Below are 26,615 nucleotides of genomic sequence, written 5' to 3'. Positions count from 1 at the left end.
TCTAATTTATAACCAGAAGTCGAGTCGGTATTTTTGTCCACTCTTTACGCGTAAGCTCCAACAGAGGGGCGTTATAAATGGCGAATACGAGTTGCCATTTATACGCGCTCGAGTCTGAGCGGCGGCAAAGTTCAATCCACGTTGTTTCTTTTCTTTTTTATCACATCGAGGAGGACGCGGTCGCAAATATTCCAGCAAAAAAGTTGGCCGGGGGCGGTGCGAGGAGGCAGGGCGATAAATTTTCGGCCGAGAGAAGCGGCCTTATAACGACGGCGTGGAGCAATTTCGCCATTCTCTGGAAGGGAGTGACGGTTTCGCAATCGATTCGATCGAGGAGATTCCACGAAGGGGAGACAGGTGCCGCGTGCAATATCAATGCGATCCGCGCCTAATTATTCAAATTACTTCTCCGCTTTACGGAATTCTTGATCACGCTCGTTTCGTACCGCGATTTACGCCTCGCCTCCTCGGCTCCCTTTCGAATTCATCCTCGAACCAACGAGACGTTTATTCCGCGTGTCCGTCCGTCGTGTTCGAGGAAATTTTTATTGTAACTTTCGCGCAACAGTTAACGCGTGAAACGGATTCCAGATTCCAAGATTCCGGCGTGTTCCGTAGGTTGTTGCCAAGATACGCGCGTTTCTATGGAATTTCGCGTCGCGAAAACACGCGCGCGTTTCATTGGAATCGTTCCGCTATGTCGGTCTCTCGGATTTACGCCCGGCTGTATTTACTCGAAACGTGCCCCTACCGAAATAGATTCACTCGCGACCGCCGCGAGGGACCACGCAGAAGAATCGAGCTTCCAACTCCATCATCGAACACTTTCTTCGTTCGGTCATGTAGCAAGTGTCGCGAGAAAATGAATTTCAATATGATGTATCTCGATCGAATAACGGTTCGAAACTAAAAAGTTTAATTTGATCGACAATTAATACGATTCTTAGATCTTCGCTAGGATAATTGAATCAGGCTCGTTCGAGTGAGCGAACAACAATTTTCGCGGTGATGGGAGGATTGATCTTGGCGAAAAGATGTTTCGGGCACTCGCGCGTTTCCGGTCACTGGCACGAGCAACAAAGCGACCTGGAAGAGACGTCGTTTTTCTCTTTAGTGTGTCACGGTGCCACTCCTAGCGGTACACCGCATACACACATCGATCCCTCGTTGTTATGCAAAGAACATTTTCTCGTCGACGAATCACCACGGTTTCCTCTCTACCTTCGATTCCAGCTTACATTTCCCCTACGCCCATTGTCCACTCTTGTCGATCGATCGGCCGATTTTCGAGAAACATATCCGACCGTTTTTCAAACGATGACAGTTCCATTTAAGTTTGATATGTCGCGTGTGTGCATCGAGCCCGTTCGTTGCACTTTTCACGGTTCAACTTCCTTGAACGTAAGGCGTAACGTCTAGGCGTCCGTTATTCTAAATGTCGTGCCGCATCCTTGCAAATGCGAGCGTAACCTACTACGCTATTGTTCAAATGCGCTCGTTGCCGCGCACAATCATTCGTAAAATGATAAATGGGAGAAGTATTTCATAAAGTTTCATAAAGAAAGTTGCTCCGTTGTAAAGAAACAGTCGAAAAAGTAAATAGTAGAGAAATTAGTTCACCTTTCCGCCCATTTCCTCCTTCCCGTGCATCACAATGACCCAACATTTTATTTTATTAATCAAACATCTATTTAAATATTATACACGCGTGATAAAGCGGTCAAATCGGAACGGAAAGGTTCAAGGCTCAAGAGGTAAACGAACTGTAATATTTCGGAATTTCTTTGAACCCCGATCTCCCATGAACCGGGGGGAGTCGATCGAATCAAATGACCGATTTGCATACAAACTTTCGAATTGTTCGCATCGTATGCGGCGCAACATCGTGTACGAACGTCTAATTGAATATTTTATATCAGGACAACGCGTCGGTTAATATCTCGTAAGTGGTCGCGACCCGACCACAATGATTCCACTTCGCGGCAGTCGTAACGAAAGACAATGCATACTAAACGCGTCGTAGGTAGCTGTAACCAGCTATGTTGTAACATGGCTGCTAGTCGTCGACGAGCGGAATGCGCAGAGACGATTTCAAAGTCATTCTCCCGTTGGCATTGTTCCTGCATTGTTTTCTCCACGCGAGAAACTCCCTCTTCTCTGCATGGAACATACCTCCCCCCACTCCTCGTTTCGTCGATTAGAAAGATCGCGTGGGCGCGTGTCGAGGAATCCCAAAAAATGTTCTCTCTCGATCGGCGAGAGAGCGGCGCAGGGAGGCCTCGCAACGAGTGCTAAAATTCGCGAAATATTTATAGACCGCAGCTGCACACACTTGGTTGCCCTCTCGCTGGGGCCTCCTCCCCTCGGTCGGGCGCCACCACGTACGTTGCGTCGAGCCATCCTCGTCGTTGCGACGTAACGGTGCGTGAAAACTGCGTTGGGTCAACTCTGGAGGAGATCATCTCATTAACGGTACACCCGCGACGTCCTTTGAATTCGTCGCGCGCCGTGCCTCTCGCGCATAGAAAAGACTAGGTATCTTGGCTGGCCGGTGAGAAAGGAGAGAGCTCTGGACGAAATCAGCCACCCCCTTCTTTGGAATGATTCCAAGCACGGAGAATAGATGACTCGGTCGAATCTCGAAGGAGGATCGACTTTTTCTTAAAAATATCCTGCGAATTATAATTTTCAATTGTAGATATTCTCTAAAGGGGGTGCGAGTTGAGAAAACGGAAAGAACGGAAAGGTGGTTGACATCGGCATATATCGTTCCAGGCCGCAGCTGCGGCAAGAGGTCGTTTCTTTCGACGGTGGGAAGAAACTTGTTCGGTGTGTACACGCGGCAAAAATTCTGGTAGACGGCGTAAAAAAAATGGATCGAACAAGGTCCGGCTGTCATCCACTCGAAGAATTTGAGAACCACGCGCTGCTGCCGGGAATCGAATTCACACCCTCGGAGGAACGACACACGCACACCCGTCCGAGTCGAGATCTCGCCCCGTCCACCATGTGGTCGTCCTAATAGCCGCTTTAAACGATGTTCGGTCGGAGGAGTGGCACGGATTTTCGGGATTTCGAGTCGTTAAATCGAGCGGGACACGGAGCGGAACAGCTGTGAAAATTTGTTTTTCACCGACACGTGTGTGTCTCGTCGTGTTTCCCCGCCAGCAACAGCAGCACCAGCAGAAACGGACCGGTTTTCCCCGAGTTTCGAGAGGCGGCGAGGGATGAAACCCTTGAGCCAGCCGACAACCCTTGTCGACGTCTTCCCGTGTACAAGGGGTTGTGTCCCTGACTCGCTATTTTCTTTCTCCCTCTCTCTCTCTCTTCATCTCTTTATCTCGCTGCCTCTTCGTCTCTCTCTTTGTCTTTTTTCTCTCCTTCCTTCTTTCCGCCTTTCTGCTCGTGCGAAAGAATGGCCGCGAAGGGGATACGGGGGTGCAAAATCCGGGACAAATATCTTCGACTGCTCGTGCGTTCGCGAGTGTGAGTGGAGACGTGTTTGCGAAAACCTTGTGTTCCCGATTCTCAAAGGTTCGTTGTAACTACTCCTCGGGTTCAGAGAGACGTTCACGCGCGCGCGAATCGAAGGGAAAGAAAGAGGAGGAGACCCGGCCCACTCGACGACGAGCGAGAGGAAGAGGGAGGCTCGAATTGTGCCGTGGACTTCTGTACACGAAACAAACGTACGAGGAAGTCTTTTGAAGCGTAGCAAGACGCACCAACCACCCCTCCTCCGGGACCCTTTCATGTCGCGCCCTCCTCCCAGATTTTATCTTCGCAACAGTTACCACGGACACTCGAGGGAGCTCGTAATTAGTGGATCGTGACGGCAATACCTTGACTCTCGGCAATTAGAGGGGTCTTCGACATTGCGGGGAATAATAGCATTCCGATTCCGAGGAGGGAGTGACAGGAGGTCGAGGGTACGGGGATGGGAGACGATCTGTTTCTCGTTGAATCTCACCATCCAAATTCCGATTTCCGGATGCGTTGTAACGAAAGATCGGGTATCTAAGATTGGAAGACGATCGATTTACTTCTAGTCTTCCCTTTTTAACGACTTAGTTGTCCGAATTTCGATTCATAGATGAATTTCGTCGTGAATTGAGAATGGAATCGGCCGATCTGAGATGTCCAAATTCCGATTCCACGATTGATTTACAGTAGGAAAATGGGAAGCGTAGAATATTCAAGAATCGTAGAATATTCCAAGCGTTGAATCTTAGAAATAAACCGATAACCGGTTTCTATATTAATTCCACATGGCGATAACAGGACGCACGGTACGACTTGGACCACGTGGTTGTAAAGCCCGATAGTGTGCGTATGTGTGCGTGTGTAAATGATCGAACGAGGCCCGGATAGGAAGCGTCATGAAACTCTGACGCACATGTCCCGGATACGGGGTCCGGGTGGAAAGAAAAACACGGAGACACTGTCCACCGTGCCAAAGTATCGTGACGAGGATGAGGGTTTAAGACTGCGGTCGGAGACTCGGGAAGTCGTACATTTGCAACCGCAAGAGAAATTAAATCTATGGAGTTATTGCGTGGAATGTACAAAGTCGTCCCCAGTGAATCTAGCCTTACCAACTAACAATTCTTCGATGAAAAAGTACGAAGATAAAGTTACGGCGTAACGAGACAAATTCGTTTCAATTTCTCCTTTCGATTCGGATAGCTCGAATAGCTTGTTCTTCGCGATCTATCTCGTAGGATCAGATTCTCGAGAGATAAGCACATCCTACACATCGTTTCGAGTCCCCAACGCATCCGGATAAATAACCCCTGTCCCCAGATACGTTTCTCTCCAACGACGAATTAGGAATGTTTTCTGTTCGGAATCTCGAAACGATCAAAGGGGGCCAGCGACGAAGGGAATAAACACACGCCGTCTCGTTGGATCTTCATTGACGTAAATTGACGGTTGCCTTACCTCCGTTTAAGAAGCATTAAACAATCGACCGTGTCCATCTTCGTAAAATGGAATCGACGCGTGATGAAACGATAAGAGCGACAATATTTTCAATAATCCATTTCGTTCTGTGTGTACGCAGACATCGCCATGGACTGGTCGGATCACGCGTTATGGTGGCCGGAGAGGAATCACTGGTTGACGAGAACGAGAAGCACTCTGGACCAGTATGGAGTCGCCGCCGATGCCCTCCTGCACTTCACACCGATGCACAAAACTCTGAGAGTCCAACTGCCCGATATGCGCTGCCTCGATTGCAAGGTCGACTTCTCTGTGAAAACGTTCAACGCCGTGATTAATTTATGCAAGGAATTGGGTGAGATTTTCTCCTTGAAGATTTTTCCTCATTTTCGTCGTACATGGATCGAATATAACGGCATTGAACGAACTCGATTCATTTCGAATCCGCAAGGATTCCTTCGAAAGCGGTTAACGCGAATCAGGATTAGAACGGTTAGTTCGCACGGTGAGACAACGGTGCTAATTAGTCCCGATAATGAAATAAAATTGTTAAATTCGCAGTCACGCGAAGGTCACGGGGAGTCTTCGTGCGAGTCAAGTCGAGCGTGGCTATTCTAACGGCCAGCTTTTTTAATCAAGGAAGTGGTTCGCCGCGATAATGAAGGCATTGTATCGCGTCGCCTTGCTTTAAGTAACTTGGAAAAATACCGGTCGAGAATATACTTTTTTCGAGTAGCGCGATCTGGAAAGGATAATTAATCACGATTTCGTGATGTAATCGACTTATTATTATACGTATACGTAAGAAGAAAAAGAGAAGAAAAACTATGACGAAGAAATTTCAAACGCGTCGAGTTAATTTATTTGCGTTGATGTAACCGTTATTACGTCTTCTTACTTGTTTTTTGTCCATACTGTCGCGGACAGATGACCTCGTCGATAGCCTGACTCGTGTCATACTCGTAAATAGACATGGTAACGAACAGCCATTTAGTTATTTTCTTGGAACAAACAAATTACCGTGAAAAAAATACAAAAAAAATGCATGTTAATTTCATCAAACCGTTTCGCATTATATTGCGAAACGATATATTCGAATGAATCGATAGATTGAAACGACAATATAAAACGAAATTTTTTATCGACGATGAAAAATTTAGGCATCAGGCATCCAGAGGAGTTGTCATTCTGTAAACCGCTCGAGCCGAATCATCTGAAATACAATTTGAAAGATCTGCCGGCTAAGAAGAAGATCGAGAACCAGAAGAACGGGCATTGGAACGTTCCAGCGGATACGAACACGTTCATTCCGGTGAGCCAAAGTCCCAGGGGATCGACGGGTAGCCTGGATCAGAGCAGCCCTTTCATGTGCGCGCCGGTCACACCCAACAACAGAAATCACAGCACGCCGATCAGCTCGCCCGTCTCGGTGAGTACTACGACGAATCTCTAGATTTAAACGCACTGTCGTGGATCTAAATCCAAAGATAGAGGAGAAGATAGGATCGAAAGTATCTGTTGAGAGAGAGCCGGACCTGTTATGGTAATAAATAATCCCCCGACCGACCCGATTGCCGTGGCTATGATTTATCGATATTGGCCTATCATTACCGCTTACGGAATCGTTCAGAAAACTAATTTGCTTCTCGCGAGAGGGTCGTTTTTCCAACCGGCGGTGGTCATTATGGTGTATTTATTGCTCGGTTACGAGCACAATCTTGTTGGCCCGACGTACCAACGCGGACTCACGTTTGATTGGGTTTCTTCCAGCAAACCGGTACCTGGAAGAGGAACAACAACTCGTCAGGTTTCGGTAGCACCGGCTCGTTCAATGCAAACAACAGTACCATGAGTTTAGAAGTGTTGAACGGTGGATTGTCCGAGTCGTTGGCCCAGAGTCCTGCCACCATCTCGCCTGAGGTGAGGGCAAAGTTGATCAGGCCGAAGAATCTTGTGGAGCGCGCAAGAATGAACGTTGCCTGGCTCGATTCATCCTTGTCGATCATGGAGCAGGGAATACGCGAATTCGACACCCTCAGGTTGAAGTTCAAGTTCTATTCGTTCTACGACCTCAACCCGAAAACCGACGCTGTCAGGATCAACATGATTTACGAGCAGGCCAAATGGCAGCTGCTCGCCGAGGAAATCGACTGCACCGAGGAGGAGATGCTCATGTTCGCTGCGTTGCAGGTATATTACACATTTCTCCCCTCATACAGCTTTCAGATGTAACAGTTCCATTAACCCTTTCCGGTTGCTGGTATTCGCGCGGTACCACGCTAGGATGGGCCAGCTGCGCGACTGTTTACGCGGCTAAAGTTTTCACGATCCAAACATCCGGCCCTCGTCGACCGGATCGATCTATATATACGTCCAGAATTGGTCTCGGTGAACGATGGAACGGAAATAGTTGGCGATGACACGAGAGCTCGCAGCTTTAGGACTCGTTCCTGAAATTGAGGAAAGGATCGGGTTATCGAGATAAAAAGAATATTAGAGAATAAAAAAAAATAGATAGAAAGTAAAGTTGCGACGGAGCAAGCTTGATCGCATGGAAGTTGGCCAATTAAAGGCATTCTACGCCCCTACGATAAATCGCCTCCGCGCGCACAGTTTATTTCTCGTATGCAAATCTCGTTTCCTTAAATCGAATCGAGAAAACATTCGCGTCGTTTTTCCGATACGCCGCCTACCGGTTTCTCGATTAATCGCGTCACGGTTATCGGATAAAAAAAAAAAAGAAAAGGAGAGAAGAGAAAAGCTCGTATCCCAAGGTAGAAGCAAGATGGGCGTCGGTCACATTTGTATTCCGTGTCGCAGGTGCAAGTGAATCTTCAGGCGAGTGTACCGCAGCCGAGTTACGACAGCAATGGCGCCGCCTCCCCGATCGAGGATGACATTGACGCAGCCTTGACGGATCTCCAAGTGACCCTCGAGGGCAGTAATATCAGTAACGGGCCCAGCGACATCACTCAAGTGCCCGAGTTGTGCGACTACCTGCGTTTCTTGAAGCCCAAACGTTTCACCTTGAAGGCGTTTAAACGCTATTGGGTCACGTGCAGGGACCTTCAGTTGAGACTGTACAAGAGCCGGGAGGAGACGAACAGTACCGAGTCGCCTGCCCACGTGATCAATTTGCGTGGATGCGAGGTCACGCCCGATGTCCATCTCTCGCAAGGTCGCTATGGAATCAGGTTGGAGGTGCCTAGTGCCGAGGGCATGACCGAGATGTGGATCAGATGCGACAACGTGAGTCTATCATTTAGCCCTGCCCTCGTCTACGCCAACATACGCAATTGAATTTAATTAAATTCTTCTCTAGCGACTAGTTGAAATTAATTATCGATTACTGATCACTGGATGAAAATTATTAAATTCTCTGTTAACTATTACAGGAACAGCAATATGCTAAATGGATGGCAGCGTGTAGATTAGCAGCCAAGGGTCGCTCCCTCGCAGACGCTTCTTACGAAAGCGAGGTAAACAGTATCACTGCCTTCTTGCAATTGCAGAGGCCCGCCCCTGCACCTGCGATCAATCCAAACGCTCTTGATATCGTGCCCGAGGATTATGTTGCTCCCAGATTCGTGAAAAAGTTCAAAGGAAAGGTACGTTTCATATATATATATATATGTTTATATACGATCCTTTATTCACTTTGATTAAATTCATCTTTCGTTTCCCGTAGTTGGTCCAGAGGATTTTAGAAGCACACGCCAACGTTAAGGATCTACCTTTGATCGAGGCCAAATTGAATTACATCAAAGCCTGGCAATCTCTTCCCGAGTATGGGATCTCTCTGTTCGTAGTCAGATTCACTGCGAAGAGCAAGGACGAACTGTTGGGTATCGCTAATAATAGGCTGATGCGGATGGAGTTGCACAGTGGTGATCACTTGAAAACTTGGAGATACAACACGATGAAGGTAAGCGGATCGATTTGGTATAGAAACAGTTAGAGGAAATTTTAGCTCTGGATAAAGATTTTCTGTTATCGATATCTTATTTGTACAGGCATGGAACGTAAACTGGGAAGTGAAACATATGATGGTCCAATTCGAAGAAGAGAATATTATCTTTGAGTGTCAGTCCGCAGATTGTAAAGTTGTTCACGAGTTCATCGGTGGATATATATTTTTGTCGATGCGATCGAAGGAGGCAAATCAAACGTTGAATGAAGAGATGTTTCATAAACTAACCGGTGGATGGGTTTAACGAGTCGTGAGAAATTTATGAGATGATATTTCTTTAAAAAAAAACTTACATTTATCGAAGCATAATTTGTTGTCATACGTGGAAACGAAAAGCTCTGATCTGAGAAACAACGAGACACGTTGGTTGACATTTGTAAAAAATACTTAAATATAACTTTAGATGTTTTGTTAAAGTATTTGTAAATAGAGAAATTGTATCGTTTGTATACAATTGCCGCGCTCATTAAGAGTGTAACTTTTATTTCATATAGGAAATTAATCGTTTTTAGCGAATTAATCGTTCACCTGAAGTACGAGAAGGTCGAACCATTGTAACCTGAAGATAAAAAAAGTTTGTAAAGCAATTTAGCGGGTTAATAGCGAATTTTGTATATGATCACAAAATAATATTTACTGATGTCTTGTTACGTAGAACATTAATATAAAACACGCACAAGATTCGATCAGACTAAACCGCGCCCTTTTCTACACGCAATGTTGTTGAAGATCACGAACTAATTAATATTTTTACAGATAAGCATGTTATATTCGAGCTGCCCTCTAGACTCAACCTCATTAGATAATATTCTTTATAATTTTTTTTTCTCGTCAAGTCAACCTCTTTCAGGCAAAATATACGTGTAGTTTTAACATCAGGGGTGCTATGCTGAGCGAGATTGACTTAGACGCGAAGATTATATTAAATTGTGTAAATTATTTGTTGTTTTAATGTAAACTATATATATTAAAAATATTTACTTGTACCGTTACATATTATCTTCTTATATTATATCACGTTTTCGAACGTGTAAAAATTATAGTTTTGTATATTGATAGATACTAGTTGTACAATAAATTTAATTATTATCATTTTTTTAGATTTATTTCCGATTTATAGTAAATTGCTGTTCACATAATTTTAGCCACGATTAAAATTGATAGTGATATTTTTTTATTAAAAGAATGCGTTATTAAAAACCATGTATAGATCAACAATAATCAGGAAAGTAAAAAAATATATTATAAACATTCGTGTGTTCGTCGACGTTCGACGTACGAACGACGCTGGTTCATCCTTGTCGGTCCCATGTTTCTTCACTCAATGGCGGACAATTGTGTATCTTTACCCGGATTGTCCGTAGACTTTACGGCATTACCATGATTTTGATTGTCAGCATTCTTGAACGAAGGTAGACCTCTTAATACCACGGGTACGTTACCTGCAGCTCCTGCCCCGACTAAATTTCCTCCACCTCCACAAGTCTAATATAAATTAAAAGAATCGAAAAACATGGGAACGCAAAATATATTAAAATTTTTTTTTCTTATTGTAAATGTAAATAATCAACCACCTGTGCGTGAATAGGCGGTGCTGAATGTACTAATCGACCGGTAAGAGATCCAGGCTTCTCCTTTTTAGTGCGTACCCACTCGTGGCCTAGAACCCTTTCCAATGTTAACCTTAAAGTAATATCTGGTTCTAGGATATGTTTAACAATGCTCTTTGCAAGCGCAGAAACTGTTTCCCGCACTCGCGATCGAAACATCCAGTTCCTCGACATTTGATCTTTCAACAGCTTCTTCAAGTTCGAATCGTCAAAAGGCATGGAGGCATTTAGCATGATAAATAGGATTATCCCAAGCGACCAGACGTCGGCCAGTTTCGGGTTATAGGGGGTACCGGAAACAACTTCCGGTGCTGCATATGCCGCGGAGCCACAATAGGTCTCGCTAAGAACGCGCCTTCCCTCATGGTCAACGCAGAATCTCGCGAAACCAAAGTCTGCAAGCTTCACATTGAACTTCCTGGATAACAAAATGTTCTCGCATTTAAGATCACGATGGGCGATATTTTTTCCATGAAGATAGTGCAGACCGGAAGCCATCTGTCTGAACCAGAGTTTTGATTGTTGTTCCGGTACAACACCATTCCGTTTTACAAAGTCCAGGAGATCACCATTGTCCGCATAACGCATAAATATGAACACTCTTGGACCACGCTGTAATATACTGTGCACCTGTAATTTTTTTTTATCCAATGTTAAGTAACGTATTGTTCTTTTTGTATGGACATCTTACTTGAATGATATGGGGATTTTCGATCTTTGTAAGGATTTCGAGTTCACGAGGAAAGAACTTGTTGAGGAAATCAAGCGGTGCTTTCTCTTTGTCGAATATCTTACAGGCTAATCGCAATTTCTTTGAGCTCGTCCCGTCCACATATTCGGCCAGGTGTACGGTCGCATACGAGCCCTAAAAATTCCAGTTTGCCTTCAAGAGTAATTATTCCGGTAAAATAAAAACAATTCAAGTTATAAAAAGTAAAAAATATAAAGTTAAAAAAAAAAATGAAAAAAAAAAAAAAAAAGAAAAAAAACGAGTAATCGTTCAACGAAAGAAATGAGAACACGAGTAATTGAGAGAGAATCTACAGTTTAAAAAGAAACAAACGACGCAATATTGTAGAAGGAATGTAAGAAGCAGGTAGAGGAGAAATGAAAGAGGTTAACGAACAGGTAGGGAATACAGGGTTGGAGGTAAATAACCTGTCCGATTTTTTTGCCAATAAGATAGCCCCGCTGCTCAAGAGCGTTCACCTCCGAATTTCGGGGGCTGAGTTGCGTGGCCATGCCAGTGGATCTTCATTGGACTTCGGATCCTGATAACAGATAACTGATTCTTTTTTCTTTCTTCTTCTTTGCACACCCTTTCTTCTTCTTCCGTTCCTTTACACCTAAAACTTACTTCTTTTTTATTCTATATCGCTGACAAGTTTTCCCCCTTTGAAACGTCTACCCGCACCTTCCTTGAACGTGATTTGATCAATTTTGTTGTTAGAGATCTGCAATTCGCGCTCCGCAAGGAGCCGAAGGACGCCTCGCTGAATATCACGTCGATGAACCCGAGTCGGGGAACCGTTCTGTCATTTCAAATGGCTGCGTGCACTAGAATTTTGAGCGACACCAGCTTGTACCTGGTACGGAACGGGGCAGAGGAAAAGATCCGTGTCTCATTCGAACACAGCCATTATATTTAAAAACAACAAACGATCGATTCGCGAGTGCGATTTCGCCATACTTAGATTCGATTTTAAAGCATATTCACGTCGTACATAATACATTTAAAAACACACGGTATATTTTATAAATATATTATATATTTTTTCTAATTCGATTAATAGGTTAAGACATGATTAAAAATTAAGATACCTTTCATTTTTGCGATGTATCATTCTTATTTTTGATTTGAAATAAATCAATATTTATATTTATAGATGTTTTTTATTAAATGGTATTATACATTGCGTAAAAACAAATTACGCAGCTGGATCGTCACCCTTAGTAGTACGTGTGTAAATTAACTGTGCATGATGCTGTACAACTTGTTTAATAAGTCCCTTTTGTTGCAATTCAATCAATGCTCTCCTTGCAAGTGATCCACGAATTTTTAACCTTTCACTAACAATGGATGGTGTGATCAATTTATATTGTGGTACTTCCTTCAGCAATTTTTCATATGTGCTTTTATCAAACAATACTTGATTGTTTAACTTGTCACGTACTTTTCCTTTGGACCACTTCTACGATAAAAAAATATAAATAAAAAATTTAAAATATATTCATGTTCACTTATTTAAATTTATTTATTATAATATATATATATATATCAGGCTCATTAAATCAGCTTTTTACTTCCATGATTTATCAAGCTTATAAGTATTCATCACATAATATTTTATTTTATAAAGTTATATTTATAAATTATTACTCTAATAAATAAATAAATATTTATGATAACTATCTGCAATAACTATGATACTAACCTTTTTCTTGGCTTTGCCACCAGATCCTCCCTCTTTTTTCTTTTGTGTTTTTTGTGGTTGTTTTGAAGATCCTTTTGTATCCTTTTTAGGCGGCTGAAACATTAAATGAAATTATAACAAATATTTACAAAAAAATAAATATTATAATTAAATAATATATATTGATCAGGCTCATTAAATCAATATTATACTATCATGAATTTAATCAAGAATGAGTTTTAATCATCACAATAATTAATCAAAGAAAATATTAATTCGTAAATAATTATTTTGTCAATAATTCTTCACAATGTCAACAAAACATTGAGACAACAAGAGAAGTTATGATTTCTTAATGAAAACAATATTTTTTATTATATATAATGCATAAAAATTAATATAATTCTATAAAGATAACGAAAACATACTTCAATTGAATATAATGATATTCAAATAAGATATCTTTTTTGCATTATACGCATACACCATGTGGATGAAATTATAGAGAAAGGTTATCTACTTAGGTATATATAAAATTCATACAAAACTTGTAAATTAATTCTTGAAATAATATCACTGCATTATATAAAAAAGTAATTTTTATTACGAAATTTTTAAGATAAATATTATTAAAACATAATTAAAACATTTCTTTCGCAAATACTCACCATGATGGCTGTCGACTATGAAAGAAAAGGGAAGTGCGTATATCGCCATTTTGAATGCTCGTTACATTCAGCGCTATCTACAATTCACTACATTAATAAATATTATTTCTAAAAGAATTAAAAATTTAAAAAATGACATATTAATAGTTAAATAAATAGTTATTCGAGTAAAATTATTTTTTATATTATAAAATTATTGAGATGAATTCATATAACGCAGTACACGTGTTTCGAGCAATCACGAATCAGACTGTCAGTCACTCAGGAGTGGCTGTAGCGTGTGAAGCATGGCGCTACGCTGTGTGTTTTCGAGTCCCGGTTTTTCACATCTTTGACCCGTTTACAAAATGTATTCACGTTAAGAATATCGTTCGTATAGTTTAATCAATCACAGATATCCTTTTATATTTAGTTTTATACAAAAAGGTAATTTATTTTTTTTGATCATTATTTTTATATGAGGTTAAGATACCTTTCACTTATTGCGACGTGTCATATGTGTTTTTATTCTACGTGTATTGATATTGAACGAATTGATGAAATAGTTTAACAACGTGACAATTAATCTCAGATTAAAACTGATTTATAATACGTATATACAATAATTACCGATTAACAAATATTAACAGATAAGTGAGGTTATCGTTAATCAGTTTTATGTTTGTTATATGCTTAACATATTTTTGGTCTTATAATATAAATATTTTTCTTGATACACAAGATTAATATTTAAATGTTTGCATTAATATGTATTTGTATTAATGTGTAAATATAAATATAATTAAAATTTTCATTTATAAAAATTGAATTAACATATGAAAAGTTTTAATATAATAAAAAATTACTTTTTATTTTTAGGATAAACTTCATTACTGAAACAACCTTGTGCTTATGAAAATGCTTCCTCTTTCACACAAAGATTCAAGAAACCTTGGCAGTAGAATAAAGGAGAAATTATTAGGATGGAAACGTTTGATATTTTCTGACAAAAATACTAGAAATTTATTTTTATTTCTTTTATTGAATTTATCCTTTGCCTGCATTGAATTAATGTATGGAATATGGACAAACAGTTTGGGTTTAATATCAGATAGTTTCCATATGTTCTTTGATTGTACTGGCTTATTATTTGGTTTGGCTGCATCAGTTATTACAAAGTGGAGAGCAAATGAACGATATTCTTATGGCTACGTCAGAGCAGAAGTTTTAGGAGGATTTGTCAATGCTCTGCTTTTATTCTTTATTGCTCTTTTCATTATGTCTGAAGCTGTGGAAAGAGCCATTGAACCTCCAGAAATTAAACACGAAAGACTTTTAGTTGTATCCATTATGGGATTAATAGTCAATTTAGTAGGAATGTATGTATTTCGTCATGGACATGGACATAGTCATGGAATGGGACATGGTCATTCCCATTCCCATTCTCATGGAAGTCATACACAATCTCATTTAAACCACAGTCATAGTCATGATCATCATGATATAGAAATTGATCCTTCCTTCAGTGGTACAAATTCTCAGATTATGAAAGGAGTTTTCTTACATATCTTAGCAGACACTCTTGGATCTGTAGGTGTAATTATATCAGCAGTACTGATGCGTTTATTCGGTTGGTTTATAGCTGATCCAATTTGTTCTATGCTGATATCAGTATTGATAGTTTTAAGTGTGCTTTCTTTAATGAAAGATTCATGGGAAATTTTAATGCAAAGACAACCAGCTGCATTGGATCATATTTTACCACAGTGTTATAACAAAGTGACACAATTAGCTGGAGTATATAGTGTGCAAGAACCACATTTCTGGACACTTTGTTCAGATGTGTATGTTGGGTGCTTGAAATTGGAAGTTGCCAGAACAGTAGAGCCTAAATATGTTGTAGCACACACTCAGATGATTTTTCAAGCTGCTGGAGTAAGGCATTTAACTGTTCAATTAGATTATGCACCTATGTGATCTATGAAAACTATGCATGTCATTAAGTGTTCATACAAGTGCTCCAAAACTGTATTTATTTGTGGAGTTTGTCAGAAACAAGCAAGAAATATTGCACTTGTGCAAAATATTTTTGCCATTTTAAAATTGTGCAGATATTTTGTTCTAAGTAACAGTGAATATCATCTTGGGTTGCAGATTATTTAAAAATCTGTTTAAATCTTTTAAAAAAGTGAAAAGACTTACCAGACTTATGTGACATCACATTATGTGACATAGGATCCTATTAAGAAAATAAGTCTTATGATCAAAAGTTAATGCATTTTTGACTTGTCCACCATGAATAAAAATCATTGATTTCATTTCTTTCTTATCTTATTGTTGTAAATATAGATATTTGTTCTAGTTAATGATATATATATATATATATATATATGTGTATGTATATCATTATTTCATGAAATTGTAGTTTATTTTTATTTACAACTTTGATCCTGTACTATGTATTGTACAAAATCTTAAATAATATTTTATATTATCTATAGAAGTCTATATTATAATGCATTTAACATTTTAAAATATTAAAGATACATCAAATTACATTTTTTACCTTTATAATTAATTGAAGTCATAATTATAAAAATGTTTTTATCTTACCTTTATTACTGCATTATTTTTTGTATAAAATATCTATTTACAAAAAAATTCAAATTTCATGGTCAAATGTGTGCAAAATAGAAGAAAATCATCAAATTATATTATAAGCAGCTGTAGACTGCTAGTCATTATTATACAGAAAATGTGAAATATACGTTATATATAAATATAAGTTTATATATAAAGTGTAATATATAAAACAATTTTCTTATGTTTGAAATTGTGCTTTCCTTAAATAAATTGTACTTTTGACGTACTGTCCACATTAAGTGGATTTATCTAATCGATATTAAATAAATAATTAATACGTACAAGATCGTTTTATGGCAATATACATATATTTATATTAACGAAATATCATTATTATTGATGAATATTCTTTAAACAAATTGCGAATGTCAAAATATGCTATAAGAAGTTTTTTAAAAGTAAAATTTTAATAGCAATGGAATTTTTTTATCACTTCATTCAAAGTAGAAAGCGATTGAAATGAAATAAAATGTTTCATAGAGAAAGCATGGTCTAACATATGCACTTAGTGCAAAATGTCAGCCAAATTTTTCATCGTTTTTTATTAATGCTGTAATACATTGTTCAAGACAAATTACGAAGTTAGAATTAACGACAGATTTGTAAACATAAATTTTAAGTACGACCAGGACATTCCATTATAGTCAAGGTATATTATTTGTATATTTGAGATTGTGATGATATAGGCCAAAATGTAGATATCGATAGAATGAAATGAAAAAATTAGAATATTTAGTGATAATATAGAGTAATTTTTCTATCGAATTGCTGTACCATTGTACACTGAAATGATCGAATTATTTGCAGTTCTATCTGATGCAATTACTTCTACGAAGAGCGATATAATTTCCGAGATGAAAGTCAACGTTGTTATGTTTTATTAACATGATTGTATAAATAAAAAATTCAGAAGAGTAATCTTCTAAAATGTAAATAATAAAGAAAAATGCTTATAATAATTTTCGACTTCCATATTCATACAAAATCCTCTTATAAATAACATCTTTTTATGAAATAGAAAATTTATCAAGATCATATACATGTATTTTTATCGATATGGGAAATCATCTTTGCAACAAATTTTCAAACACATATTACATTTATTTGAAGGATATGTATACACATATAAATACATAAATATTTATAATAAAATTACTGAAACTGATTCCAGACGATAAAGCGATCTTGGATGCGTTGAACAATGTACTTACGCGCGTATGGTGTCAGCTTCAGTCTTTCACCACTCGAATTAGTAGTTTAAATGGCCTCACAAAATTTGCAGATCGTACCTTTGATGCCTTCTATCTTTTGCGGTGTCTTATGTACATAGCAAACTATCAAAAATGAAAAATCGTGTGGAACTTTTGTCCCTGCGAGGCTATACCTGCCTATCTAAAGTGGACCATAAAAGGGAATCAAAAATTACGTTTTCTCACTAATTGTACAAAAAATCGAACGACCGTGGAATTGCTTTTTTGCACAAAGCTGAACAAAAGCTGATCGAACTTACTCGTTGGTTTGTTTCACGTATTTTTTTTCTTATTTTCTTTTTAATCATTATTTTCATTTCTTCAAGGTATATGGCAGTATCGTATTTCTGCTTTTTTGTTGGCAAAGGGACAGCAGAAAATCACACATTGCGTTTTAATTCGGCAATAGATGGATAGAAATCATCGTATCGCGCTTATTCTAGAAAATAACAAATTCCTGATATAATATCGATACTCGCGAATAAAATCTATAATTACGATTTGGCAGTTGAGTGTCGCACGTTCTCTTTTAATCGCAAAAAGTAAGTATTTTTTGTTGCTTTTTTATTTCGTTCTTCATTCCTTATTATACAATAACCATTATTTTCTATTTAATTGTGTACAATAGAATTCAAAATCCGAGGACGTCTCTCTTTTACTGTCTGGATACGTATTTTTTTCTTTTCTACCCACTACTATAGAATATAATTTATAAAATTTCTTCAAATTTCCAACAACACGCCATCCGGTAAAGCCATTTCACTCATGGATCGTCGATTGCAATTCAATCGATCGTAACATTTAATAATCATGATCAGAATATACTAGTAATCGTAAGAATAATAATAATAATAATCGCAATAATGACAATAATAATAATATATTACTCTGAATCATATTTTACAGTCCATCTAACAACAACGAACGTATCTAGTTGCAACAGCCTCTTTTTTTATTATTATTTTTTTTTCTTTTTTTATTTTTTAAATATCTTTCGATAATACGTATGTGTATGTATAATTGGTCTTGCTAAAATTTTTATCTCGTTTTATTTATTCTTTCTCGTTGAAAGAATATATATATATATATATATTTTACCCACCCTTGTGTACGATTTCAACATATTTCTGCGTATAACGGACCATCGAGAATAATGCTCGAGCTAATAATGCTACGATCTATGGATCTATATCGTTAGGAAAGTGATGACGCGCAGAAAAGGAAATCACAGTAAGACGAAAATCCACAAAGTGTTGGCTTCATTCCTTTCTTCCTCTCCTTCTTCACGTCTTTCTTCCTCGTGTGAGTACTCTTCTTATTCTACATGCCTCTTACGGCTAACACGATCTCGTATCTTTCTAAATCTACATTATTCTCATCCTAAAACATTCTCTTAGCCTCTCTCTTTCCAAGATCCGTTTCACCGGATCATTTACGGATTATCCTGGAATCACGTGCAACCAATCATCCCCTCCCCCTATTTCGAACGTTTGCCATCTCTATATTTTCATTCATCTACGGATCAAATTCCAATCGTTATTTTTCTACGGCCACATTCTTCCGTGATCGAACAATTACGAACTTTCCAATTGTCGTTGACAACCAAGAATTCTCCAACCGAATCTTCACTTCTTTTTACCTTTGCTACTTTTCTGGACTTTAGTGATCTTCAGTCTGCAGTTCGACCCACCGGTGTACACGACTTCCGCCCTTCCACCCTCCTCTATCGCGGCCACCAAAGCTTTCACCGACTTTACGTGCACGTCTTTGGCACTGATCTCCAACGAGGTGCCCGGAAACCGATCTCTAACACATTTTCCGATACTGGAAGCCTGCGATTCCGTGAGATCCACTCCATCCAGACAGAGCCACGTCAAGTACTGCAGATGTGTCAGGATCGTTTGCACGAATACGTGTTCCATTTGCACCTTCTTCGCGCTGTCGGTCACGATCAATCCATTCGCCTTTAAGAAGCTCAGGTTGCACAATTTCAGATACTTGGCGATCTGCCTCATCGTCTTCTCGCTGTCCTCCAACGTGATCCGCCAAAAGTTAATCCTCAGGGACTGTAGATTCTTGAAGTGGGAGGAGAAGCAGGCGAAGAATTGTTGAAGGATTTTGTCATCGATGAACAGCAATGATCCGCTACTGCCTCCTATGGTCGATTTGTCCAACGAGAGATCGAGCTCGCTGAGGGCTGTGAAACCGGCGAGGAATGGCAAAAGAAGCGGCCCTCGAAGCGCCAAACGATCGTTCACTGTCACCTGAAATCAGAAATAACAATTATGCATCGCTTCTATCTTTCTATTTCTCTTTCGACCAGAAAAAAAGATCAAAGCATCGAGTAACGAAGAAACGTTCGAAGGATGGATCGAATTCGATCGTTCTTAGAATAGAAATAGACGAGGAGGAGAATAAGAATAGGAATAGACGAGCAGAAAATTCATAGGATCCGCCTTAAGGAAGCGTGTTGTTTACCAAAGTTTTACGTAACGAATCGAAGAGCGTAACATCGAACGCGGATTTACTTCGTAACCGAGCACTCGAGACCGGTTTCCCTAACAGGACGAATAATCTATCTATCGTGGTTTGGACGGCCGCTGGTCGCAAACCGCAAACGAATCATCGTCGGCCTCGAATTACGAATCGACCGATTCGAGAACTGGAGTGGAGTGTCTCGAATGTGTCGTGTTGCGTCGAATCCTTCGGGAACTCGATACGTCGACACGACTTCTCGTTGAACGTGACGCATCGTTACCTCGCATCGTTTCACTATACGAGTATTTATCCTCGAACGATCCCCTTTGAGAATGGAATAGTCGCTTTCATCCTTACGAGATGTCTTAGGTAGGTTGAACATTTCGATAATACGGTCCAATTAGCCTCTCTATTCACGGCACAAAGGGAGCCACTTGACTCTCCTCAAACATGGTCGCTGATCTAATTCGTCGCGATAGTCAAAACTCGGAGCTCGAGAAAGTCGGATGAAACTGGGCTAGGATACTTTTCATCCGGGATTACTTACTTGAAAACCGGCCAGCCTGAGAAACACAATGGCGGGACAGGCGGGAGGAGGCGCAGCTCTGAGCAACTCCGCTCCTGCATCGTCCCTACGACCTAATCTCGCCAAAGGACCCTCGTGAACGGCCAGATGTAGCCGGGCGTTGCACAGGCTCAATTCGCGGACGCTCGTGTATCTGAGTAGCTCGGAAAACACCGCCAGACTGTCCGATTCCTGGAACATTCGTGGTATTTTTCTTCGTTTTACGTTTATTTTACGAGTGGGGAAATTCAACACATTTGATGGTTAATATTTATGCATAGAAAATTTGAATATATAGAGATTTATGGAATGAAAAAAAGATACAAAAATCTAGGATGGTTCTCTGTTACTTTTTTTTTTAGTTGATATTCATAAAAATTTGATTTTGCATGAAAATACAGTTACGTAGAAGGAATATCGTTTCTTAAGAAATAATTTTTTGACGCGAAAGTTTAGGAGATATTTAATATAGATAATATAGAAGGTTTAGGAATCGGTCGAAAGTCACATTCTTTGAAAATCACTTACATAATTCAAAAATCTCTTTATTCAAATTTCCAATTGACGAATCAATTTGAAAATTTAAACAATAAAGAGTTAAAGTTTCTTAAAGAATTAAATCACAAAATCGGAAAATATAATTTTCCACATAAAATGAATTATATTTAAAATTTCAAAAATTTAGATAAAATTTGTCAATACATTATTAATTAATTAATCGCATTATCGGATTGATCCAACAAATTAACCCCATCTGATTTAATCATCGAGAGAATATCTAAGTCAGATCTCGAAGATCCTTTGATCGCCTCGCCCTCCATTATTAATGCGTGTTTCCCGCGCTAAGCGAAGAAAGTGGTTCTCCCGAGCGTCGCGACGTCGAAATCGCTCGCGGTATTACATTATTCCTGCAATGAGACGGGAACAAAGCGACGTGTACGACGTGGAACAATGAATGGTGAGATTACAGGATCGCGTGCGTCGAAGCTGCATCGATAAAGCCAAAGCTAACAAGGCTACGACTAATCTCGAAATCGAGTTTGCGAATCGAGTTGCGGAGTCGCTTGCCTCCGTAAACTATTCGTTTGCCTCGAATGGAACGCATAATGCGATCAGTCCACGAAAGACGAGAGCAAGTCCACGAGAGAGCCAGGAAGGTGGAAGGTAGAAGCAGTAAAATCTCGAGATCCTCTCGTTTCCTTTGAAACGTGAGCGTCCGAACTTTCCTCAGGATCTATCCGCAACGATATCGAAATAGCGTGACCCAATTAGAATCGTCACGGATTCGGATAATTGAGCGCGACACGATATCGATTTCTCGTTCGAATCGATCGCGAACCAAGCCTCCCCCTCGTTTTAACTTGAGAGGATCATGGATGTGCGTAACGGAATCGTGATCACTCCTCTGGGATCTCGCGTGATTCGTGGAAACCGAGCACGAAGGGGAGAGCAACGGCAGAAAGGCAGTTTTGATGGAAAATTGCGTTTCGAATCAGGAGGGAATCGTGGCCACGATTGAAACAATCGACATTCCACCAGAGATTTGGGGTTACGAATCGAAGTTCGCAACGTTTGTTCCGCAGATAGAGCTAAAACGGGATATCGATCAGGAGGAATATTTTATGAAGGTTGCGCGCCACCGCTTCAAATACTCGCATATTCGACTCGTCGTTTAAAAAATGTTTACTCGATAATCGGCGCAACAAGTAGCCGCGCGCTATTTTAATCGGTCTCTTCTATTTTGTCGGTTTTCCACCGAAATTAATTCTTTCGACCGCAAAAAAAAGGTGTCATTGTCTTTTTACCACGAAACGTATTACGTAGGACGCTTTTTCTCTCTGTCTCGCAGCTAATCCTTTCGCTATCTTGCGAGGTCTTTTTTTTGTCAGACAGGTGCTAGCTTTATAGGATTCGAGGTTTTGCGAGGATCGAGGCCGTTGGAGGTGCCAGAGGAGATGCGAATTTGAATTTTTTCGGGAGAATTTTTTACCTCACGCCCGATTCCAGAGGCATTCAGCCCTTTTTTCCGCATGAAATAATTTCAACGACGAGGATCGTGTGATTTACGAAGGCAGTTTTCGTGGCCCGGCTTGAATAACGCTGAGAAAATTGGTCAAAATTATGGACGGCGTCGACCAACCAAATGCCGAAGGAATGCACGATTACGATCCTCGGCGAATGTAATGAACCTTCCTTTATTTTTTATCGACGCGACAGAATTTTTTCTTTTTTTTTTCCCCTTCCTTCTTCTCAACTGCAAACGAAACACAACGAAATCTCTTCAGAATGAAACAATCGACGACGATTAACATTCTTAACATTTACCATACAGTTCGATAGTTTCTTCTCTATTAACTTTACAAAGTGCAAAGATTATCCACGAAATTCAGAGCAAACATTTCGAAACTTCCCGACGACGAACGTTAATTATTCCGCGCAACGAAAGGACAAATCACCTCCCGTTTTTCATTCGTTTTTTTTCAGTATTATTAATGATTAAAACATCGAGCCAGTTCTCGTACAGAAATGGTAACAAACTATCTCGTTTCCACGGTTCGGTTTCAACTTCTGTCTGGAGAATCGGGGCGAAAACATTGGGGAGGGGATATGGGCGACATCGTTTATTGCGGAGAGAACGATGGCCGACAACCGCGTCGTGTTTGAAAATTGTTTTTCGCCCAGGGGATCGTTGATACTGTGCTCCGTGCTACGTGGAACGGTCAGGTCGATGAAAAATACCGGAGTGGCCTTATAAATTCAATGAATCGGCAGCCGTGGCACGATTCTTTTTAAATGGAAATCATCCCGGATCGTGACAGGCCGAACAATAATGTCGCACAGTCGGGGCAGAAGTGGAGTGAGGCAAGAGGAGGGGGAGGGTGAATGGAAAGAGAGAGAGGTGGATCGCTCGAGAGAGTGGAACTCGAACGAGCTGCATTGTTTATAATCATTCTCGTGCGTTAAATTAAATCTGGCCGGGGCTCGTCTCTGCCTCATTGTTTTCCACGCGTGATGTCGTCGTGTCATCGTAGGATTTTACGGTCGCACAATTTATCCTGGATTATTCTGCTGGAATTCTACGCTTCTCGGGATCTTCGCTTTTCCAGGGTGGAAACAATTATTGAGGGTGAAAGAGTATCAAGAATAAAATTCTTGATAAACGGAGAATAATTTCTATTCTAAAACGTAGCCAAACGTAGTTTTCAGAGTTATTTGTCTGCAAATGAACGTTGTGTTGCGAGAGTAATACAGTTCTTCATTCAAGAGAGAACAAATTTACTTTTAAACTACATTTATTTTCTTTCTTTCTTTTTCTTTTTTTTTTTTTCCCCTTTACCGTATTCGCACCTTTATAAAACGTAGAATCACGACATTGAATTATGTAAACTCCTTTTTTCACTACCTTTAATTTCGCCAAGATGAACTCGAGTTTCGCGAACTTTTAATTTTCCTCTCACATTTTTTTCTTGGTCGCGGTTCAATCGAGCTGCTGTACTCGATAATAGCGCGGACTAAGACCGAAGAAAAAGAAGGGGGTATTGTCGCGACGATTGATCCTCGGCCACGTTCCTCCAGGGATAATTTCCTTGTTATCGAGGAAATCATCAGGTTGTTTTGAATAAACGTTTAATAGCAATTGGTTTGCATAATGGAACGAGGAGCGACGATATTTCCATGGAAATTTCTCAACGAGGCCCGCAGACGATGGTCAGGATCGTGGAAAAGGATGTTGGAGGTCGCTGGAACATCGGGGATGTCGTGTAATTTATCGCGAGCAATATTACCGGCGACGTTGAGCGGGTTGGAAAACCTCGGGAGCACCTAGCCATCGGTGTTTTATGGCTGCCGAGAATCCCATATTTCGGCTTCCACTCTTTGCTCTCGAGAATTTATGTTCGTATCGACGATTATTCCACGGAACGAATGACATGAATGGAACGAATGAAAAATAAATTTCCGAAATAATTACGATCGAATAATTATTGATTAAACTATTTATGAAAAATTTTACATTTCCGAGATAAAACAAGTCTGTGTCGTTAATTTTCGTGTCTCTCTCTCTCTCTCTCTCTCTAGTTCTTTTTAATAAGAATTTAAATTTGCATAAACATCCGTAATCCGCAGTAGTTATGATTCGATTATAAAGTTTTTTAATTAATTCATCGAATTATTCAGATAGTTTGCAAATTATCCAGCCTCGTTTATATCACACGCGGATAATGAAGAGGGAAGTGGACGAAGAAGTGTTTCCATGTAATGGCCGGGTCGTTCCGCTCGGTGGGCGATGATCGATTCGTCCACTTAATGCGCCATTTCTCCTGTATTCTATTTCCCGGGGAAATTGGTTACGGAACAATGTAGCTGCTATCGGTGATGCAGCGACGCCTAGAGGGTTGCCAACTCTTGCAGATTTAAGTAAATTGAATCATACGCGAGTGGCGGAATTTTTGATAAATAGAGAATCTTTTTGGTCCATTTGCAAATATGCATATATAATCAATCGCAAAAACATTTATAGAATTCTCTCTGTTTTCAATTTAAGTAATTTATCAGTTGAATTCGCGAATAGCATAATTCAGAGCTTTATTTTATAGGAATCTTGTTTTTGAATCAAACGTGCGATTTCGTTGATTTCGTAAATTGTTCCCGTTCTGAGAGAGAGAAAAAAAGAGATTAATTAGTTTAATTGATTTCAATATCTTACTAGAATTGTCCGATTCCGTAGCAATTCGTTTCGTCCATCCCACGCAGCCATTAGCGGTCCTTTCGACAAGAGATGGATTCGAATAAATTGACTGCATCGTCCTCGAGACACATTCTGAATAACGAAGCACCCAGTGAGAACATAAATCTCTCAGGGAACGACGCGTTGGACGTGTTTTTGATGAGGACGGATGAACTGTGATCCGTCTTATGGAAGAAATTTTCATTTACTTTCATTTCGTTTTCTTTCTATTCGTGCCGGCTCTATTTTACGTTAGATACACAATTTCATCATGGTGAAACGATAAAGAATAAAACTCAAATCATACTGTGAGTGAAAAAACAGGAAATAAGGATAAGCTAAAGAAATAATTTTTCCTTTTCTTTCGAAATGTACTTATTTTACGAGTACCATGCCGTGACACGTAGACGTACTTCCGGCGGTATTATTTTACGACTGATCATACGGCATTTGAAATATCCTATTTTTCTTCTTCTCATTTGCCCGCTTCGATTCTCCTTCCCAGCGAGAAAGAGGATACGAGACGATTGTTTTCTTTCTCTTCGTTCTTCTGGTTTTATTACTCCGACTTCTGGTACGTTTGCGACAAGTGGAATGGCGTTTTATACGAGAAGGCGATGGAGAAAAGGAACAAAAGAACTCGTTGGTTCGCGAATCGGCAGTGGAAACAAGCTTTAATGTTCAGTCAGTAGAAAAGGAGCGAGCCTTGGTAGACGCCGATCGAATAATTTCTACAAAGGGAATTTTTACGGTATATTAATTCTTTTTTCTAGAAGTCAACGCGCCAACTTTATTTTCAACCAGAACCAAAACGTTAAGGATCAAGTTAAAGTGGAAAAGTTAATATTGTGAAAATTAATGGATTCGATTTAAGTTTGATCAGTTAACAGTTTGGCTTTTCGAAAAACAAATATTATTCTCTATTACGGTGATAAAATATACGTTTTTGAATCTTCATTAAAAATGAAACGCATATAAAATATAATGTTTGTCAGATCAATGTTTTTTTATCTTTAAAACTAACGTGAAAGTGGATGTATCACGTTCGAACCGGGTTTCTACTTAAATATCTCTCTCGGCAGAAACAACGAGATCATGTTTGAGGGAAATGCGATAAAATAGGTCATCCTGTATTATTCATGAAGACGTTACTGACGACCGAAGTGGCTTGATACGGTAACTGCTCGCTAATTAGGGAAACATGGTGCGCCCACAACTATCTACGATGAGCTTGTAAGCTATTTCCACGTTCCTGTACGTTCGCATTAATTAACAAAGTTGGGAGTCGAAGCAAAGGTAAACAGGATCTGCTGTAAATCGACGACATTCCTATATTCCTATAGGCAAGATAAAACGTTGATATAATGCGTGGTG

At 39.7% G+C, this 26,615-nt stretch overlaps 5 protein-coding genes across 14 annotated transcripts in view; 2 read left to right on the top strand and 3 right to left on the bottom strand.

Annotated features, from left to right (window-relative positions):
- Positions 1–10,000, top strand: part of LOC107994432 (unc-112-related protein) — a 36,610-nt gene extending 26,610 nt beyond the window's left edge. For both annotated transcript variants that reach the window (XM_017051352.3, XM_062074876.1), the window contains exons 2-8: positions 5,060–5,293; positions 6,099–6,367; positions 6,709–7,128; positions 7,759–8,187; positions 8,334–8,546; positions 8,627–8,863; positions 8,952–10,000. In XM_017051352.3, the coding sequence (XP_016906841.1) occupies positions 5,060–5,293; positions 6,099–6,367; positions 6,709–7,128; positions 7,759–8,187; positions 8,334–8,546; positions 8,627–8,863; positions 8,952–9,152 (2,003 nt within the window). In that variant the 3' untranslated portion in view covers positions 9,153–10,000. The remainder of the gene's footprint in view (positions 1–5,059; positions 5,294–6,098; positions 6,368–6,708; positions 7,129–7,758; positions 8,188–8,333; positions 8,547–8,626; positions 8,864–8,951) is intronic.
- LOC107994433 (testis-specific serine/threonine-protein kinase 1) lies at positions 9,848–12,073 on the bottom strand. Of its 2 annotated transcripts, none has more exons than XM_062074910.1 (4): positions 11,677–12,073; positions 11,210–11,383; positions 10,483–11,148; positions 9,848–10,393 (listed from the first exon to the last, which is right to left on the bottom strand). In XM_062074910.1, the coding sequence occupies exons 1-4, from the start codon at positions 11,758–11,760 to the stop codon at positions 10,226–10,228; spliced, it is 1,092 nt and encodes a 363-aa protein (XP_061930894.1). In that variant the 5' UTR covers positions 11,761–12,073; the 3' UTR covers positions 9,848–10,225. The 2 variants fall into 2 exon arrangements, with proteins under 2 accessions (XP_061930894.1, XP_028520902.1); XM_028665101.2 differs by lacking the exon at positions 11,210–11,383 and having other exon boundaries at positions 11,677–11,789; positions 11,876–12,017.
- Positions 12,074–12,391: 318 nt separating this feature from the next.
- LOC107994314 (small ribosomal subunit protein eS25) lies at positions 12,392–13,747 on the bottom strand. The gene is made up of 3 exons (XM_017051153.3): positions 13,601–13,747; positions 12,954–13,046; positions 12,392–12,710 (listed from the first exon to the last, which is right to left on the bottom strand). The coding sequence occupies exons 1-3, from the start codon at positions 13,601–13,603 to the stop codon at positions 12,447–12,449; spliced, it is 360 nt and encodes a 119-aa protein (XP_016906642.2). The 5' UTR covers positions 13,604–13,747; the 3' UTR covers positions 12,392–12,446.
- A 110-nt stretch (positions 13,748–13,857) lies between these two features.
- On the top strand, positions 13,858–17,181 carry LOC107994353 (zinc transporter 7). Its single transcript, XM_017051214.3, has 2 exons — positions 13,858–14,026; positions 14,459–17,181. Exon 2 carries the CDS (start codon positions 14,492–14,494, stop codon positions 15,554–15,556), a length of 1,065 nt encoding a protein of 354 aa, XP_016906703.1. The 5' UTR covers positions 13,858–14,026; positions 14,459–14,491; the 3' UTR covers positions 15,557–17,181.
- A 121-nt stretch (positions 17,182–17,302) lies between these two features.
- LOC107994408 (uncharacterized) overlaps positions 17,303–26,615 on the bottom strand; it is a 169,073-nt gene continuing 159,760 nt past the window's right edge. For 7 of the 8 annotated variants that reach the window (XM_062074857.1, XM_062074858.1, XM_062074853.1 and 4 more), the window contains 2 exons: positions 20,498–20,707; positions 17,303–19,736 (listed from right to left, as the gene is read on the bottom strand). In XM_062074857.1, coding sequence (XP_061930841.1) covers positions 19,098–19,736; positions 20,498–20,707 — 849 coding nt within the window. In that variant the 3' untranslated portion in view covers positions 17,303–19,097. The remainder of the gene's footprint in view (positions 19,737–20,497; positions 20,708–26,615) is intronic. The other variant, XM_062074859.1, reaches the window with a different exon arrangement.

This window comes from Apis cerana, linkage group LG5, assembly GCF_029169275.1.
Source record: "Apis cerana isolate GH-2021 linkage group LG5, AcerK_1.0, whole genome shotgun sequence".
Taxonomy (NCBI): domain Eukaryota; kingdom Metazoa; phylum Arthropoda; class Insecta; order Hymenoptera; family Apidae; genus Apis; species Apis cerana.
Note: the sequence above shows the minus strand (reverse complement) of the source record. Positions and strands in the feature narration are given on the sequence as shown.